General features: G+C 42.6%; 2 protein-coding genes across 3 annotated transcripts in view; one reads left to right on the top strand and one right to left on the bottom strand.

Annotated features, from left to right (window-relative positions):
• slc13a4 (solute carrier family 13 member 4) overlaps window positions 1-7,435 on the top strand; it is a 35,718-nt gene extending 28,283 nt beyond the window's left edge. For both annotated transcript variants that reach the window (XM_083757888.1, XM_083757887.1), the window contains exons 13-16: window positions 2,472-2,599; window positions 3,580-3,741; window positions 5,233-5,370; window positions 6,816-7,435. In XM_083757888.1, coding sequence (XP_083614014.1) covers window positions 2,472-2,599; window positions 3,580-3,741; window positions 5,233-5,370; window positions 6,816-6,953 — 566 coding nt within the window. In that variant the 3' untranslated portion in view covers window positions 6,954-7,435. The remainder of the gene's footprint in view (window positions 1-2,471; window positions 2,600-3,579; window positions 3,742-5,232; window positions 5,371-6,815) is intronic.
• Window positions 7,436-11,209: 3,774 nt separating this feature from the next.
• On the bottom strand, window positions 11,210-14,879 carry coa6 (cytochrome c oxidase assembly factor 6). The gene is made up of 2 exons (XM_083757486.1): window positions 14,521-14,879; window positions 11,210-12,460 (listed from the first exon to the last, which is right to left on the bottom strand). Exons 1-2 carry the CDS (start codon window positions 14,662-14,664, stop codon window positions 12,362-12,364), a joined length of 243 nt encoding a protein of 80 aa, XP_083613612.1. The 5' UTR covers window positions 14,665-14,879; the 3' UTR covers window positions 11,210-12,361.
• Window positions 14,880-18,858: the final 3,979 nt, after the last annotated feature.

Below are 18,858 nucleotides of genomic sequence, written 5' to 3'. Positions count from 1 at the left end.
GCTGCATACGTGCTGTGCGGGTCTGTGTGCACTTGCGTTATGTGGTGGTAGTGAAGCCTATTCCCTCTCAAGGTCTACTCAGCTGTGCCTGCGATGCCCCCTAAAAACTACCACACCATCAAAAAACGGTGTACTTTTTCACATCAAGGTCCATTATTTATTCAGCATTTGAGCCACGGACCACCGTTCAATGAGATTTAGCCTCTCACTCAGACCCAAAACTTTTTGTCCACAATTAAATGCCGTCTATTGATATTGTTACCATTAGGAGAGATAACAGGCAAACGTTGATCAAAATAACTCTACATTCTCTAATAGTGTAGACTTCATGTAAATTAATTTGTAATTGTAATTTAACTCTTGAAAGCAAAAGAGGTCCAATAAGGGTCAAATAAGGGTCCATACCTGGAACCCCCCTCAAGGACCACTGGTTAAAAAACACTGTAATGTATGCCATTTATATTTTATATAACTTACTAAATGGGTAAATGGACTACACTACACAGTATAATGGTTAACAAATCCAATACTGACCCCCACTGGCCGTGCATAGAAACTACAACTCGATTCATTTTCATTCCATTCCGCATAAAGTTCTATGTGCGTGCTGCGTGCCGGTGCTACGAGATTGTAGATATGCTATTTTTGAAAACTCAAAAACATATATTTTTTCAGATTGAAAGTTGTTGAGTCAAATCTTTGCTTCTGGGTGGGGGTCCCTGGAACAACATATTTTCAGATGGGGGTCGGCGGCCAATTTCATATAATGTTTGGGGTCCTTGACATGAAATAGTTTGAGAACCAATGACATAGAAACATAGGTTTTTCAGAAAACTGTCATGATTTAGAGGACATTTGGGGTTAAGTGAATTTGATTATTGAAATAGGCTGGTAATCCACCCTGACAGCGTGTTGCGGGTTCGAGTCCCGAGCCCGTTGGCCTTTGCCGCATGTCTTCCCCCCATCTCTCTCCCCCTTTCCTGTCTAATTACTGTATCAAAAACGCCAAAAACTATACCTTAAAAGAAAATATATCTAGAAGCTTGATGAGAATTTATTTTAATGCTTTCATTCGTTTCATTTCAAACAAAATAAATCACATGACATACAAAAAACAAGGAAATGACAAACGAAAGAAAACAGACAACACTCCAACACTTATATATATTATATTAACAATTATTATAACAATAGTGATTATGTCTATTGGATTGAGATGTATTTCAACATAGACCTTTGATACAACAAATCTTTTACAAAAACAAATAGTCCCATACGAAATGGAACTTCCCTTCAACATTATTCTTCCTGCCAATCAAATATTCATAAAATCTCAGTCACAACTTAATTGAGTCCAATCTGCCAGCCCCGTTGTTGTACAACGGGGCTCAATATCAATATCAATATCAGTTTCTCAATATCAGCCTGGCTGCAGTGATAAGGCCTTCAGTCCCTAGACCAGGGGTTCCCAAACTGTTTCATGTCAAGGACCCCCAAAATGATACTCATTAGCCTGCGGACCCCCATTTGAAAATATATGCCAAGGACCCCCATAAGAGAAGATTTGTACGGCTCTAGCAGTGATTTTCAACCATTTTCATTTCAAGGGCCCCAGGTTTGACCTGAATTAATCTTACGGACTCCCATTTAATGGCATTTCTATCTCTGGGATCCCCAATGTATATTGTAAAATCAAAGTTAATTTAACTCCAAGAGTTACTTTACATTAGTTCCTCTCTGAGTTGCAGACTCATAAGGGTCCATTTGGTCCTCTCAAGGACCCCTAGGGGTCCCCAGACCCCACTTTGGGAACCACTGCCCTAGATCATGTTGTCCTTCGGTGACCCCGTGTGGCAATCCCGGTCTCCTATCCCAGGAGACCGATCAACATTGGAGATTCTGGTAATCTTTGTCTCAAGTAACCATTCCCCAAGTTTCTGAATATCTGTTTGACAATAGAGCGGTGTCACTGTATTTTATATCTGTTTGACAATAGAGCGGTGTCACTGTATTTTATATCTATATCTGCTGACTGCTGACAATAGAGCGGTGTCACTGTATTTTATATCTGCTGACAATAGAGCGGTGTCACTGTATTTTATATCTGCTGACAATAGAGCGGTGTCACTGTATTTTATATCTGCTGACAATAGAGCGGTGTCACTGTATTTTATATCTGTTTGACAATAGAGCGGTGTCACTGTATTTTATATCTGCTGACAATAGAGCGGTGTCACTGTATTTTATAGCTGCTGACAATAGAGCGGTGTCACTGTATTTTATATCTGCTGACAATAGAGCGGTGTCACTGTATTTTATATCTGTTTGACAATAGAGCGGTGTCACTGTATTTTATATCTGTTTGACAATAGAGCGGTGTCACTGTATTTTATATCTGTTTGACAATAGAGCGGTGTCACTGTATTTTATATCTGCTGACAATAGAGCGGTGTCACTGTAATTTCTTTCAGCATCAGATGAAGATCCGGAAGCAGATCCTCTGGCACCGATGATCACCTGGAAGGACTTCCAGAAACTGATGCCCTGGGAGATAGTCATACTGGTGGGAGGAGGCTACGCACTGGCTGCAGGTTGCAAGGTACTGTCTGGGAGATAGTCATATACTGGTGGGAGGAGGCTATGCACTGGCTGCAGGTTGCAAGGTACTGACTGGGAGATAGTTCATTCGCGGCTGCAATTCATTGGAGCCTCACTCCACGTGAGGGCGGAGTGCACCAGACATGAGCGCCATAGCGCATCCGGCATCCAGTCTCGTGACTCGCGTCCCTTCCTTTCATTACTTTCCTTTATTGACCTTATGTAGACTCACCAACATTGCAGCTGTACAAAAATCTTGAATTATCCTCTTTCTATCTGCAAAGTGTTTGTTTCATAAAAATCCACCATAGATATGTTATGAGCTACTTCCTGTAAATTCCTTGCAGATGAAGTATCAGAGTTTGAAAGCACTCGTTATCAGTAAAGCAACCTCCTGCTGCCTCCTGCATTATGTGCAAATTCAAAACAGGTGGCCATGGTATTCAACGAGCGCTTCCAAACCCTTAGGAATAAAATCACCTGCAAGGAATTTCTTAACAGGAAGTAGCTCATACATAACATGTCTACAGTGGATTTTTATGAAACAAACACTTTGCAGATAGAAAGAGGATAATTCAAGCTTTTCGTACAGCTGCAATGTTGACGAGTTTGACGTTGTTTAATACAATCGGATAGGACTTTTTTGTTTGGATGAATGGGCTATGGGAAGTTGCATCTAGTTAGCACCTTGCTGGCAAAATGGCCGCGGTCTGCACCAATGCGGAAGCTTGCCGAAGGAGGCGTCTACCTTTTTATGTCTATGGTTGTAAGGTAAACTGATGCCCGTACTGGTGGGAGCGAGGGCACTGGGTGAGTTAAATACTGATTTACCCTGGCATTGAATGAGTTGGTAGGTGCAGTGTAACAATATTGAGCATTGCACCAATGTGCAATACTGAGTGTGTGTGTGTGTGTGTGTGTGTGTGTGTGTGTGTGTGTGTGTGTGTGTGTGTGTGTGTGTGCGTGTGCGCTCTCCTACAGGTGTCAGGTCTGTCGGTGTGGATCGGCAGGCAGTTGGAGCCGATGAGCGGTCTCCCTCCCTGGGCCGTGACGCTGCTGGCGTGCCTGCTGGTCTCGGCCGTGACGGAGTTCGCTTCCAACCCGGCCACACTCACCGTGTTCCTGCCCATACTGTCTGCGCTGGTAAGTAGGGATGGAGCTTGAAACCAGCTACCCGAAAAAAGGAAGAAAAAAAACGATAACAAGCTTATTGAGTACCCGGTATCAATAACCTTTAGGCTTATCAAGCCTGTTATTGAGCATAGCGGCCCACGACGTCATGTTTACAATAGTTTTTCAATGTTATTTTCCAAATGTAAAAATGTCAATTGCCTTCCGCCTGTTATAAAATGTAATGTAATAATTGAAAAGAAAATGTAAGCTTAACCCTAACCTCAGATCTGCCAGAGCGCAACCAAGCATAACAACAGTTCTACAACTTGATTTTGGTGACAGAACAATGCATTTTTGGTAGGCCTTGATGGTATTGCAATTGGTTGATTACGTCCCCACTTGGTTGAGCGCAACCAACCAAACGATCACTTCTCCACTAGTCCCTCCCTAACATCTACTTTTTGTTGATGAAAGTCTCAGCATATTTAGGTCACATTCTCACATAATACTTCGGTAGACTCAATGCGTATGGGCGGAGAATTTGGGATTCTTGCATATTTAATTTGCTGCGGTTTGCCTTCACACAGCTGTCATCCGCAGCAATTGGAAACGCAGCAGGGGGGACCTTTATTAATGTGTTCCATTCATAAACTAGCCTACACAGTGAAATCTATGGTGATAAAATTATACTCATAACGTGCATGTGTCGTGCCGTCTGGGACTGGACCCCCCCCCCCCCCCCTCTCTCTCTCACTATACGCACACAGCCACATACTGTTCTTTTGTGCATGGAGGCACATCGCTGAGCACACCGATATAACAGACAGCAGCGCAAAATGTTTACACGTTTATTGAGATCCCCACTAGTCCCCACACAGTGACAGCACTCCATGTTTACGGCACGCACAGACAGACAGAATATTCTGTAGGCTATAATACTATTACACTGTTTGTGTTTTCTTAAGCAATTGATTAATGTACTCGTCCTCATTTCGATCAGGGCTTGAGGGCTTCAGTCTCCTCATTCGACCACGTCTATCCACGGTAACGGGACATCTTTGCACTGCGTAAAATATGCCTTCTCCGTCTCCAACTGTGTTCAGCTCCTCACCCGCCACATTGTTTGCTTCATTTCCTTTATTTACTGCGGATTGCATTCACACCTGCACCGAATCGTAATCAAGTGCGATTGGAAGCGAAGCGAAACCCCCGTTTTTGCTCGGAGTATAATGAGGTTCTTTGATACACATTACGATTCGAATGAGCCTTCACACCTGCCAAACGAAGTGCACTTTCTGAAAATGTGCAGCAGGATTCGTTTTAATCGCAGCAAAGCTCTCTGGTATGAATGTGACCTTAGTCATTGTAGCTTAGTTTTCAATTAGTTTTTCATTTCATTTTCGTCAGTAAAAAAAAGGCAGTCGACGAATATTTTCCGTCATGGTTTTTAATTTTAGTCGACGAAATCGGCACTTGTCTCTTAATACAACTTTCCTTCTATTCCTTCCTCTCCTCCTCCAGTCGGAGACACTGCTCATGAACCCTCTCTACACGCTGATTCCAGCCACCATGTGCGTGTCATTTGGGGTCATGCTTCCAGTGGGGAACCCTCCCAACGCCATAGTGTTCAGTTACGGCCACGTGCAGATCAGCGACATGGTACGCACGCGGACACACGCACGCACTCAACTCACGCACTCAACTCACGCACGCACTCAACTCATGCACGCACTCAACTCACGCACTCAACTCACGCACGCACTCAACTCACGCACGCACTCAACGCACGCACTCAACTCACGCACGCACTCAACGCACTCACTCAACTCACGCACGCACTCAACGCACGCACTCAACTCACACACACACACACACACACACACACACACACACACACACACACACACAGTTCTGACCCCTGCAGAGTCACAGACCTTGTGGGTGCACTGTGTCAAAGGTCAGTTATATAATAACTGTTTTCTTGCCCAGAAATCACACACAGGGTTTAGGACAAGAGAATGCCAAAATAAGTTTTGTTTTTTTAACCCGTGTTCCCGAGTTCATTCCAAACTATGGAATGAACGCCCCATTGCAATCAGAACGGCAGACTCACTCCCATAATCTGAATTGGAGTAGTCTGAAAACTCACCTCTTCAGACTTCCCCTTAGCCCGTAGCACTTGCCGTAGCCTCGACGGCCTTGCAGGCGTACTGTATGTATGCAAAGGCTAAAATAATGTAATTTAGATAGCACGTTATGTAGACGTTATGCACTTTGTAAGTTCCTCACAGTAGCCACTGGTCCAACAGGGGAAGCTGACTAGGAATAGACTGCCATTTCTTGAGAGCGTAAATGACCCATGAAACCAAATGGACCCATAACATGTAGGCCTATAGAAAATAAATGACAATTATTGTACATTCTCTAATTGTGTATACTTCTTGCAAATGAAGGAATGCAGATGTTTAACAATAAATGATAAGAAGCTTGCAGAGTTAGTCCAGTGGTTGTTATGTGATGTTTGCTCCCACCGCCACCCCAGCACCACCGGTGGGCTCTGTTATTTCTGTTGTTATTGTATATATATCTCCCTGCTCTTAATGTTTAATGATAGTGTTTAATTGTGCCGAGTAGGGAGAAAAATGTAGCAGTGCCGAATGCCAAGATAAAATATTATATGCACACTTGTATTCTCATTCTATAATAAATATTGGTTAAATCTATTTGTGAGTTATCTGACTGAACTTAACCCTTGAGAGTGTAAAATCATTCATTTTACGCTCAAGAGTTAAGATCTAATAAGGATCCATTTGGTTACCAACACAAAGAGTTAGCTGGGGACCACCTGGAACCCAGTCAAGGACCACTGGTGGTCCCTGGACCACTGGTTGAAAACCACTGCTCTAAAAGGCATCACAGTGTGGTTACAGCCTTTGCAATACTTTTTTTTAGCCAACAGTGCATCTCGACGGTTGATAATGAGAGAAATTATCCTAAAACACGTAGAACGGAAATTCGGGATCAAAAAGACTCACCATTTGATCGCGAACGTCCATCGTCTTGCATTCTATTCATCGCTTTGCTGTCTTTGACCTTCCCTCCAGGTGAAGGCGGGTTTCGGGGTGAACCTGATCGGCGTGGCAGTGGTCATGTTAGCGATAACGACGTGGGGCATACCCCTGTTCAACCTCACCGAGTACCCGGCGTGGGCAGTGCCCAGCAACATCACCGGGGGCTTATAATGACCAGCGATGGTTGGCAGCACACCACAGGCAGAGATACAACATGGATGGGAGGCAGAGATCGAAAGAGAGACCATGTGGGAATTGTCTTGATGCCGAAAACAGAACTCGGACGTAAATGATGCTGCCTCGAGAAGTGGATTTGAATGATCGTTCGGAAGTAAGCCCCCGCATTAGAGCGATCTCTGCACGGTTCTGATGTAGCTGTAGGCCTATATGGTAGGAATTAGCATTGTTTTTGATTGGTTGCATTACATTATTGCCTATTGATTCCAATGCAACACACTTCATGGAGGGTAAGCAGATCTGACAATGTGGTTTTGCTTTTAGTTTAGTTTTAGTTTATGTGATCATCTTCACAAAGAAAACTGTTACATTGTTAGAGGTGATCAAAAGGAATAGGCTGAACCTGGAAGCTTATAAGTGCCTATCCTCCTACGTACAACAAAGCATGATTTTGGTTACTAGAAAAAGTTTCAATAATCGAAGATTCTGCAATGATAAGCTAATTAATTGTCAGAATACATACTGTACACCAAATACAAAAATCCATATCACACCCATCCCCCACCCATGTCACCATAGCTTTATTTGTTGTGTTGCTTTAACGGTTCAAAGCGTAGAACAGTCCTGTGCATTGATGCGGCCACAGAAATGTCTTTACTATTAGTATAATAATAAGATAATAATAAGCACCGACCCAATCAGTGTTTTCAAATTTGTATATAATTTGTGTGGATCAGACATTTTTTCTTAGAAAGAAACATCGCAGTAAAAGTCATGAGTCATGACACAGCAAAGCCAGACTGTTATCTTAATTCTAGAGACCCTTTACGTGTCAATTTTTTCACGTCAAGATTTAACGTAAGTAACGCCGCTGGTGTTGGCCTCTTTGTTGGGGTGTTTCTGTACGGCTATAAAACAGAAGGGGACTGGGTTCTTTCCCTGACTAAAGTTGTGTGCACCACAGTCTCAAGGATGTTTAGAAAAGGCAGCGCTGCATAGAGTTAAAACTAGAACCATTATGCCCGGGCCGGCCTAGCGGTCTGGGCACCTAGGCTGCTAATCCAGCCTGACAGTGTGACGCAAACGACCTTTGTTGCGTGTCACCAAATTGAATATTCTCAATTGCTTTTATAATCATGAATTAGCAGAACATTTGGCACATAATGGAAGATTTTAAGATTGTAGTTACTTTCCTGGTATGAATTAATTTACTGTTCTTTTGAATTGGGTAGGCGTAAACATAACATTTGTGGGTTAGAGAGACTATGCCAGCGCCCGAAACTACTCTTGAGTTGCACTCATCTCTAGCATGATAAATGTAAGAGCTATCACCTGTAAATGAGGGAGGTAAAAGAAGAAGAAAATAATCGATAGCAGCAGGGACATCGCAGAAAGTTGTGATGACAGTTTAAATTCAGCCTACACTAATACCTAATTTCTGCTCCATCATCTGGCAGTGATGCAAGCTTATAAGTCTATTTTCAATGCGGGACATTGCTGTATGCGTGGATGTGTAAATCAAGCTATACAGTACATGCAGACAGTGGTGGAAAGTAACTAAATACATTTACTTAAGTAGAATTTTGTTTTGAGGTATTTGTATTTGTAGTAATTACAATTTCCAATACTTTTACATCTACTCCAATCTCGGATCTAAATATTGTACTCTTAGTCCATTACATTTATTAGACATTTTTAGTTACTAGTTACTTTGTAGATTTTGATTATTATTACAAAACATACATTAACCACTTCAACCCTATTACATTTCCTATTACAAATCTTTAAAAGATTTTAATACATTTGAAAACTTGAAATGGGTCATTCTGGTTAATGAGTACTTTCTACTTTTGATACTTTAAGTACATTTTGATACCAATACTTTTGTACTTTTACTCCCAAGTAAATTTTGAATTCTGTCCTGTAACAGAGTATTTCTACATTGCAGTATTGATACTTTTACTTAAGTAAAAAAAGAAATGTGAGTACTTGTTCCACCACTGCACGCAGAGCACATTTTCTAGTTGAGGCTCAATGAACGCCTCTTGTTCCTCTCACCTTGGAAGTGGTCTGATGGTTTGGAAACTTCCAATGCACCTACTGTACTAGTCCGGGAGCCGGTGGTGTGGAGTGGGACATTTGTTTTAAAGTTGTTATTTTGCCTAAAATATTGTCTATATACACATTCATGAATCCACTTGCATGTCGGTACTGAGCAATCTGCTTTATAGGGGTTTATATGTGACCATACCATTAACATCTATAAGGCAAAAATGTCATTATGTCAAACTAGGGTTTTTTCATGATTCTGAATCCATTCCAAGCATTAGTTTTGCACGAGAAACACTCTTTGCACTTTATTGTGCAAAACTAATGCTTGGAAGTTGGATTCAGAATCCTGAAAACCCCCTAGTTGTCTCCACCAGGCCGAAGGCATGTGGGGAGAGTATGTTTTGCACTCCGTCCGTCCGTGTGTGTGTCCGTCCGTCCGTCCGTCCGTCCGTGTGTCCGTGAGCAGCTAATCTCGGCCACCGTTAACCCGGTCGATGCCAAATTTTGCACACACACTCCCTGGATGCCAACGATGAACCTCTGCCCCAAACTTTCCAGAACGGCCTGTTATAGCGCCACCAGGAGGCCGCTTTGTGCAAAACAAGTTTTTGCACAGTACACCTACAGATTTTGTCCAAACATCACGCAAATTGGTACACAGTCTCTCTAGAGCCATTCAACGAAACCGGTCTTTCAGATTTCTCACACTCCATCCTGATTGGTTAAGATTGGCTTCCAAAGTTCACAGGAGTGCTCAGTTTCAAACAAAATGCTGCAAATCATGAACACATCGCGTGATTTCCGTGAAATTGTGCACCCACATTCCCACTAGGCCGAGGACGAAATGCCACATGAACAATTTCAACTCAGACTCAAGGTGGCGCTATAACTGGCCGAAAAGTGTTTTTACCTCTAACTGCACGGATCTGTGGATAACTTTGTATGCCAACTCCCTAGAGGCCAAGGAAAAACCTTTGCCTGGAATTTTTCACATCTGCTCTTTATAGCGCCACCAGGAGGCCGACATATGTAAAACACATTTTCTATTATTACTCCTTCAGATTTTATCCAAATTTCACGCAAATCGGTATACACTATCTCCATAGTCATGTGATCAACACGGAGCTGCACCATTTCCCATCTTCCATCCTGATTGGCTAAGATTGGCTTCCAAAGCTCACACGATTCGTCCATTTCGAAAAAAGGCCACAAATCACAAACACAGTGTGCAATTTCCGTTAAATTATACACGCACATTTTCACTAGGCCGAGGACGACATGCCACAATTTTTTCCTCAGAATCAGCCTCACGGTGGCGCTATAACAGGCCAATTCCTGTTTTTAGCTATAACTGCATCGATCTGTATACAACTTATGTATGCACACATGGAAAAACATTGTACCTGCATCCCTCCAACACGAACCTCCGGCCCAAATCTTCCTCAACAGCCTGTTATAGCGCCACCATGAGGCCACAACCTGACCTGCCCTGGTGGAGACCTGTGCCGATTGGCACTTTGTCTAGTTTGACATGTCACATGCTACATAAAGCATAATGGAATTTTGAAAGTCTTGCCTTATATCTTAATGGTAGGGTCACATATAAACCCCTATAAAACACATTGCTCAACACCGACAGCCGGTCAGCAAGTGGATTCATGAATGTATGTATATAGACACTGTTTTAGGCCAATTAAAAAAATATATATATACCAAATTTCCCACTTTAAACAAAAGAAGCCTGTTGGCTGCCAGACTATAAAGCATTCACTAGAGAACATAATACAGGGTACAGATGTTTGTCCAATCAACGGTCGAATCACAAGAGCTGTTATGACTACTGGTGGTGATAAGATGTGCTTTATATTTTTACACAAATTCAAAATGTAATTTTTTTATATCATGTAGGAAATGTAGGTAGGCGTTAAATAGACAGAATCTTAAACCTATATATTCCATTGTTTTAATTTATTCCGTTCTATGCAGGTTCATATTTTTGATGGTTGTATGTTCTGTCGGACTACAAAAACCTTTGTATATACATGCAGACTTGTAATATAATGTGCCTTCTCTATGTTTTCAACACGTTTTCCAATGACTGTAATATACATAAATACTGTGTGCCTTAAAGTCTCACTCATATAATCGATAGGATTATCGTCATAAAACTAATATACAAAAATAAAAGTGACGCTAAAAACAATGACTCTGTTTATTTAGGCACACACACTGCAAATCACACATCTTATAAACTTGAAGAAACAAGATCATAATTTACACAAGACTGGATTTGGAAAAAAGTTGCATCATTTAATTAATAACGGGGCTGAAAATGATGCAGTTGGATTAGGTAATACAGTGGTTCCGGGACCCCAGGGGACCTTGAGGGGGTTCGAGGGGGTTCCAGGGGGTCCCCACCCAGCCAAATGATGATAGCTTAGGAATCAAATGGACCGTTACAGGTCTGTAACTGACAAGTGGAACCTACTTGGTCCACTTAGTTTCATTTCGACACGCTCAGATAAATGAACACAGGCGATTTTACAGTATTGTTTCATTTCAATGTTCCACACAGTCATTTGTGACGCATTATGAACTTGTAGATCTGCCAAATCTGTGCAATTCTTTGTTTTAATTTAAAGATATCATTTTAAACTTCATCTTTGGCTTCTGGGGGTCCCTAGAACAAACATATTTTGGATGGAGGTTACTCTGTGGTGGGAAATAATACAAAAGAATGACAGAATGCAGCCTTGCAACTAACTTGTAAGTTTGATTTTTGTAGAAGAGCCAAACTAATATCGTTTATGCCGTTTGTTTTGATTGAATAATTGATTGAACACACGTACTATGATTTAGGTGTGTTCTAAATAAAGTGTTAGTGTTGATTATCGTGTATTAATCTAATTATAGTAAACTAATACTATTATACTAAAAAGGGTAAAGGTGAAGGGAAAAGAGACCGTTTACACATACAAATAAATTGCACAATAATCAACAAACACTATTTAGAACACAATCAAATCATATTACGGCATACATGTTCAATCAATTAATCCATCAAAGCAAACAGCATAAACTATTAGTTTGCCTCTTCTACAAAAACAAAACAAGTTACAGGCAGTTCTCTCGTATAGACCCAGCCTGTGTGACCACAGGTGAGCTTGGAATCCAGATTGGCAGAAGATGATGACGTTCAGTAGCATATGCACGTTGTAGGACAGAACACACCTCCCGTCGTGTGTGATCGAATTATCCACTTCAGTTGACGGTTTGAAACGGGCCATTTAGCCAGGGTCCCCCCACGTCCATGAGAGAGTGCAACAACAAGCCTCCACTGTCCACAGTGTCTATGATGAGACCTTTGGGCCATCTGCAGGCATGAATCCCTCTGTCTCCATTTTCGCCTTGTACTTTAAGAAGTCTCTTCTCTTGGTAAAGTGTCTCACCTGCCACAGACAGGGGAACAAAATAGGAAAGTATCATGGCTGCACAGTTTATTGAGAGAAAGTTGCTCATATTAAACATGACAATGGTGATTAGGGGGAAAAAAACCACAAATGTTGACAGAGAAAAGCTGCCCGTAACATGAGATACGCATGTTCATGCCTCAAAATGACTGGATATACAGGTTTTAGTAGCAATCTGTTGAATTATTGTAGAAATATTAGACCTTAACTGTCGAATGTTTAAGCATGTTCTAATCATGCTGTCACAGCACGCCCCTCTGCCCTTGGACTTTGTCTGTGTTTTGGGACTTCCATTTGTGTTCTGTGATTTCCTGTCTGCCCTGTCTTGCCTGTTTTCAGTTCACCTGTGTGTATTTGTATTAGCAAAAAAAAACACACTGGGAAATTCATGAGGAACAAAATAACTCAAGGAGTAGAACTACTTGTAGTACAATAACTTGGCATAAACAAGAACAAACCACTTCACACAAAACACTGGAGCATATTAATATAGACAAAGACTAACTACACACAGGTGAACTGAACACAATCAACACTGGGATAGGCTAACAGGACAGACTGAGGACAGGTGGCTAGGGTTACACTAGCCTCGGTACCAGGCTTTCATTTTTGTTGGTGCAAAGATTGGTGCACTAATACAGGGAGGTGAGACGAGGTAGGTGACAGCAAAGAGGGCAGACAGGAAATCACAGAACACTACTACAAAATAATGCACAAATGCAAGTCAAAGTCCAAGGGCAGTGGAGGGTACTGTTGACACATGCATACTTTACTATAGTTTATTTTACTTAAACATTTTGAAAATATATATTTTTTCATTTTTGGACAAATAGCCAATGTTACATCGAGGTGCCCGCAGATGTCCCCCTCCCTAGTGCCCAGCTGTCATTGCGAACGCGGTGAGCCACTTACTATGACAGCAGGGGCTGAGTGTCTGTGTGTGTGTGTGTCACGCTGTGTGGTGTCACGCTGTTACACCACCGGCCCGCCACCAGAGGGCGCAGCTGTGGCACGCACGCACGCACACACACACACACACACACACACACACACACACACACACACACAGGGCGCAGCTGTAGCACACACACACACAACCACACACACACGAGCTGCGTTCGCTTCACGCGTTTGCGCGTCTTACTTGTGTTACTAGCCCTGTAAACATGACTCTCGTATTCATACGAGAGTCATGACGCAACTTCACCCTGGTTTTTGCAGACGCTACATTTACAAATAATTAAAATATATAAACATTCGCATTTCAAATATAAAGTACTCACAAAGTGTCCCACGGATGTTAGTTAGTAGCAGCGCCAGCGATTAGAATTTCTGCATCCCGCGTTGTTTAATAAAAAGCATTTTTATCCGAGGTGTTATTTTGCCATTGGCTTTCAACTACGCGCCCCTATCGGTCGGGAGGAGGGTGGCACTCGGTGTGTTCGATATAGGTACGCTGACCGCCCTGCCAATACAGACTAATAGGCGAGTGCGCTCCCGGTGTGCAACCGTGGATTTCCCAAACGAACCCCGTTTGAAAAAAGTAGCCGGAGAGCTCGGACAAAAATGCTTTTTATTAAAGAACGCGGGACGCAGCAATTCTAATCGCTCGCGCTGCTACTAACGAACACCCGTGGGACACTTTGTGAGTACTTTATATTTGAAATCTGAATGTTTATATATACGGAAATCTTGTAAATGCAGCGACTGCAAAAAACAGGGCAAAGTTACTGCATGACTGTCATGATAATTATCATGGCAGTCATGTTCCAGGGCTATTGTGTTACCAGCTATACAGCAGGACAGAACGGTCACGGTTTATTTGACACCCATCAATATCAATCATGTTAATTAGCCCGGATATGCGGCTGGGCATTCTGCAGGACAGGTGCCCATAGAGTATGCAGGTACCACGGACCCCCCCAAGACAATTGGAGTCGTATTAATATGAGATGAAATACATGTGACAGAATGGGTAATACTGTGACAACAACCCAGAACAACAAACTATATGGAGTCAAATACATTCTCTAACCTACCCACTGCATGGGGCAGTTGGCATCCATGTCCTTCTGGAAGCGGTCGCAGGCGGCAGCCTGGTCGTTGTTGTCATCCAGGCACCTCCACAGCTCGTCTCTGGCCGTCCAGCACGCTTTCCTCTCGGATGCGTTTGGAGCAGACATCGCTCTCTCAGCTCAGCTTCTTCCAGGCGATCGAGCTGCCAGGCAGTCACAGTGGTTCAGGTCAGTTTACTATATAAGTATATATTCCACTATATTTTACTACTGTGTGCTCACTGTGCTGTGAGTCAAGCAGCGGGTTAAAAACCTCCCAGATAACACTTGATTTGATTGCTGTTGTGTGGAGGATGATGTTTGGAAGTCACGCCAGGTCAACAAAACACACACGCACACACACACCGTCTCTTGCTGATGACGTCTTCTCACTGCGTTTGCTTACGATGACCGCTTGGTGGCGCCGTTTATCTATAGTACCGTTAGTCCATACCACTTCAATCTCAGTAACTTCATTCATGCATTTATTTTATTTATTAAACTGTGTTTTTGTATTTAACCGAATGATTTAAGCTCTATAAATACAATCAAATAAACAAACCACCAATGCAACCTCTTTTAAGGTATGGTAAAGAGTTTTTGTAAAAGCTCTAAAGCTAAAGCTTTAGAGCTTTAAAGCTCCTCAAAACTCTAGGCGACATGGTATAAAACTATCAATCACTGCAAGTTTCCATAACCAAGTGTTGAGTTGTATCTTGCCATGATGTAACTCCAAAGGTGGGCAAGAAATACAAAATAAATGCTCCATATTGATTAGAAAATGCTAGCCTAATTCAAAATATGCTCCTCGTTGACTTACAATGTATACTCTGAAATATAGGGTGGGCGATATGGTGATAAATATATCGTGATACAATACCGTATTGTGATACGATATTCACAGATATCATGTAGGCCTATATATCGTGATAAAGTGAATGCACATTCTATGATTTGCAGTTCACAGCCCCCTGTAGTTGGGCTACTAGGGCCTGTGTGGTTTGTTACAGGTAGGCCTAGTCTGGTGCTTCCCACAGGTCCTGCCGAGTTGATGATCAGGTGCATTGGGAGCACCTGATCAGTGTTCCCAGGGTGCACTATAAGAGGCTGGGTGTGGCCACACTCAGTCTCTCTCTCCTTCCATGAGAGCAGCAGCATCTTTGCACCATTCAACACCCCACACTACATTTACCACACATCCACTCACTTACACTACTGATCTACTGATTAACACACTCCACCTTAGAACTGTAGTATTGTTTGTTTGTTTGTTTGATTCGTATTAAGTTTGTTATAATGTAAATAAATATTGGTTTGTGCACTTTTAAACAGCCGTGTGTCTTCCTCCTTTGTTATGGCCCAAGGGCCAGGTCATAACAATACCTTAATCTATACTTCTGTAGAACGACGGTGTCGTTAGCCAATATTAAGTATTTTGGTCTAAAAGGACCCCTAGCCCAGAGCCATCGAGTAAGACAGAGTTACGCAAACTCCATTCACTTCATGGGGCCAGTCCAATGGCGGCTCTTTATAGACTTCTATTGAATGGGGACAACCGGAAGTATTGAATGGAGACGATGTGTATTTTTCAGACAGTTTTAACACTTTTAGGCCTACTAAAAAAACCCTCAAAAGCTATCACTTGTTGGGATATCTTTCCTCTACACCAAACCTCTTTGCCAAAAATAGCCGATCTACAAGCTCACAACGCCTTATGCTGCGAGGCGTTGTGAGCTTCTAGATCGTCTATTTTTGGATAATGTTCCCCTCAGAATAGGGATAATATGGTAAAACAAAAGAAAGGAAAAAAGGTCCTATAGCAAAGATTTGGCGGCCCCCCAATGTAGTAACTCTGAGGACCTCCTAGGGGTCCGGGACCCCCTGTTGAAGACCCATGGTGAAACGTTTGAAATATATACTTTTTGAATGTAGGAAAACTAAATGGGATTTTTACTCCAGTAGTGACCCATGTTTGGGAAACAGTGGCCTAGTTGACCCCCCCCCCCCCCCCCCCCTACACACACACAGACACAGACACACACACACACACACACACACACACACACACACACACACACACACACACACACACACACACACACACACACACACACACACACACACATTGGTAACTAGAAAAAGTGCCCTTCTGGGCACAGGTCTCCACCAGGATAGGAATGTAGGACATTGCAGCTTGCCTTCATCTGGTGGTTGGATAAAAGGGCAACAAAAGTAAAAAAGACCGGTTTCGTTGAATGGCTCTAGAGAGACTGTGTACCAATTTGCGTGATGTTTGGACAAAATCTGTAGGTGTACTGTGCAAAAACTTGTTTTGCACAAAGCGGCCTCCTGGTGGCGCTATAACAGGCCGTTCTGGAAAGTTTGGGGCAGAGGTTCATCGTTGGCATCCAGGGAGTGTGTGTGCAAAATTTGGCATCGACCGGGTTAACGGACACACACACACACACACACACACACACACACACACACACACACACACGGACGGACGGACGGACGGACGGACGGAGTGCAAAACATACTCTCCCCCCATGCCTTCGGCCTGGTGGAGACAATAAGGTTGAAGCTTTTTGTCAAAGAGAAAGCATAGGATCTGTGTGCGACTGTGCGTGCGTGCGTGTGCGTAATAGACCATAGCTTCTGTTGCCACGGCGCCCAGCAACAATTCATCTTAGTTTGTCAGATTCAGAGAACCGGGGGGAAAACAAGAGTATGTTGTTCACAGAGCTTCTGTTTTGAAGGAGCTGTTTGTGGAGCTCTCTTGTGAAGTTGTGTGTGTGTGTGCGTGTGCGTGTGCGTGTGCGTGTGCGTGTGGTTGTGTGTGTGTCTCTTGTGAAGCAGTGTGTGTGTGTCTCTTGTGAAGCAGTGTGTGTGTGTGTGCATGCATTTTCAAGCCCCCAAGCAGACCTTTACCATCATAATCAGCTTCGTTGTGATGTTTCACACTGGAATGAACCCCCTCTGCGCACTTCACCTCAGCAATCCATTTCCCAGGGGTCTAGCTCTTTGGTTCTCAACCAGTGGTCCAGGGACCACCAGCTAGTGGTCCTTGAAGGGATGCCAGGTGGTTCCCATGCAGCGAAATGATGGAGAGCTGATAACCAAATGGACCCTTATAGATATTTAACTCTTGAGAGCGTAACAGAGGGAGAGGGACACCAATAGAAGTACTACCCAAAGTAAATTCTCAGAAAATCAGGCTATCTATCAAGTGAGCAGCCGCCACTGCATCAGCAGGCTATGTAAGAACAAATTATAGCTCCATTGTGGGAAATGATCACGCTTGACTATTCATGTTAATTATTGAATAGTAGTTACTGAGGAGTGTGGTTGACCTTCAACTTAAGAAGCCGTCGCTGTTGCCTGGTAACTCAGGAACTCCAGCCGTGGTCTGAGCTCTCCTCTCCTCTCCTCTCCTCTCCTCTTGGGTAAATAAATACACATTAGGCCTACTTCCATTAGTGATTCAAATCAAGCTAAAATATCAGATTACTTTCAAAGACCCTGCAGTTATATCCCTATAAGTGTTATAGTAGGAGAGAAATTAACCTGTCAACCAGGTTTATATTACAGGCACTGCAGACAACTGAACAATTTGTTAAGTCTCCACTCAAATCTTGCAATTTACAATTTAGGCATTTAGCAGATGCTCTTTAAACAGACCAGAGTGACTTAAAGCAAGGTCAACAGAAGGAAATACATCAAATGCATAGCCATAGAAATATAGTATAGGTATAAAATAACCTATCATCAGTCTAATTGGGACATGTGGAGCATTGTGGGTTGTGGTTGTATCAGGCTTTGGAGATATGGGGGTGCCATACCATTGGTTGCTTAATTGTAGGCCAACATCAGTGTTTTGTACTCTGTGCGGGCAGTAACCGGGAGCGAAGAACGGGAGTGACATGTGAAATGCTGTACACATGTGAAATCTGGGGGTTCGAAAAAAAATTGAAAAATTAGTAAAATTACATCTTAAATTTCTCAAGTATATCCTAAAAGTTAAAACGACTACCTGTAGTAATATGGTGTATGTTGAGCTGGGGAGGTACCCAATTTGTATCTCTGTTAAAAAGAGACTTATCGGGTACTGGGCCCGGTGATCGAAGGAAAACAGAGTAAACTGAGTCGAATAATGTACGACTGTCTGCTTAAACTAAATGAGAAAAAGAGGTTGCGCATCAGCAATGGCTTTCAGTGGAGTGCCAAACCCAAATCAAGTATACATCAAAAAATAGGAATTAAACATTCCAAAAAGGTAGCACATCCAAAAATTAAACAAGCGGGGGACAAGGTACTCACATT

This window comes from Protomyctophum parallelum (assembly GCF_964188405.1).
Source record: "Protomyctophum parallelum genome assembly, chromosome: 22".
Classification (NCBI taxonomy): domain Eukaryota; kingdom Metazoa; phylum Chordata; class Actinopteri; order Myctophiformes; family Myctophidae; genus Protomyctophum; species Protomyctophum parallelum.
This window is presented reverse-complemented; position numbering and strand designations above follow the sequence as displayed.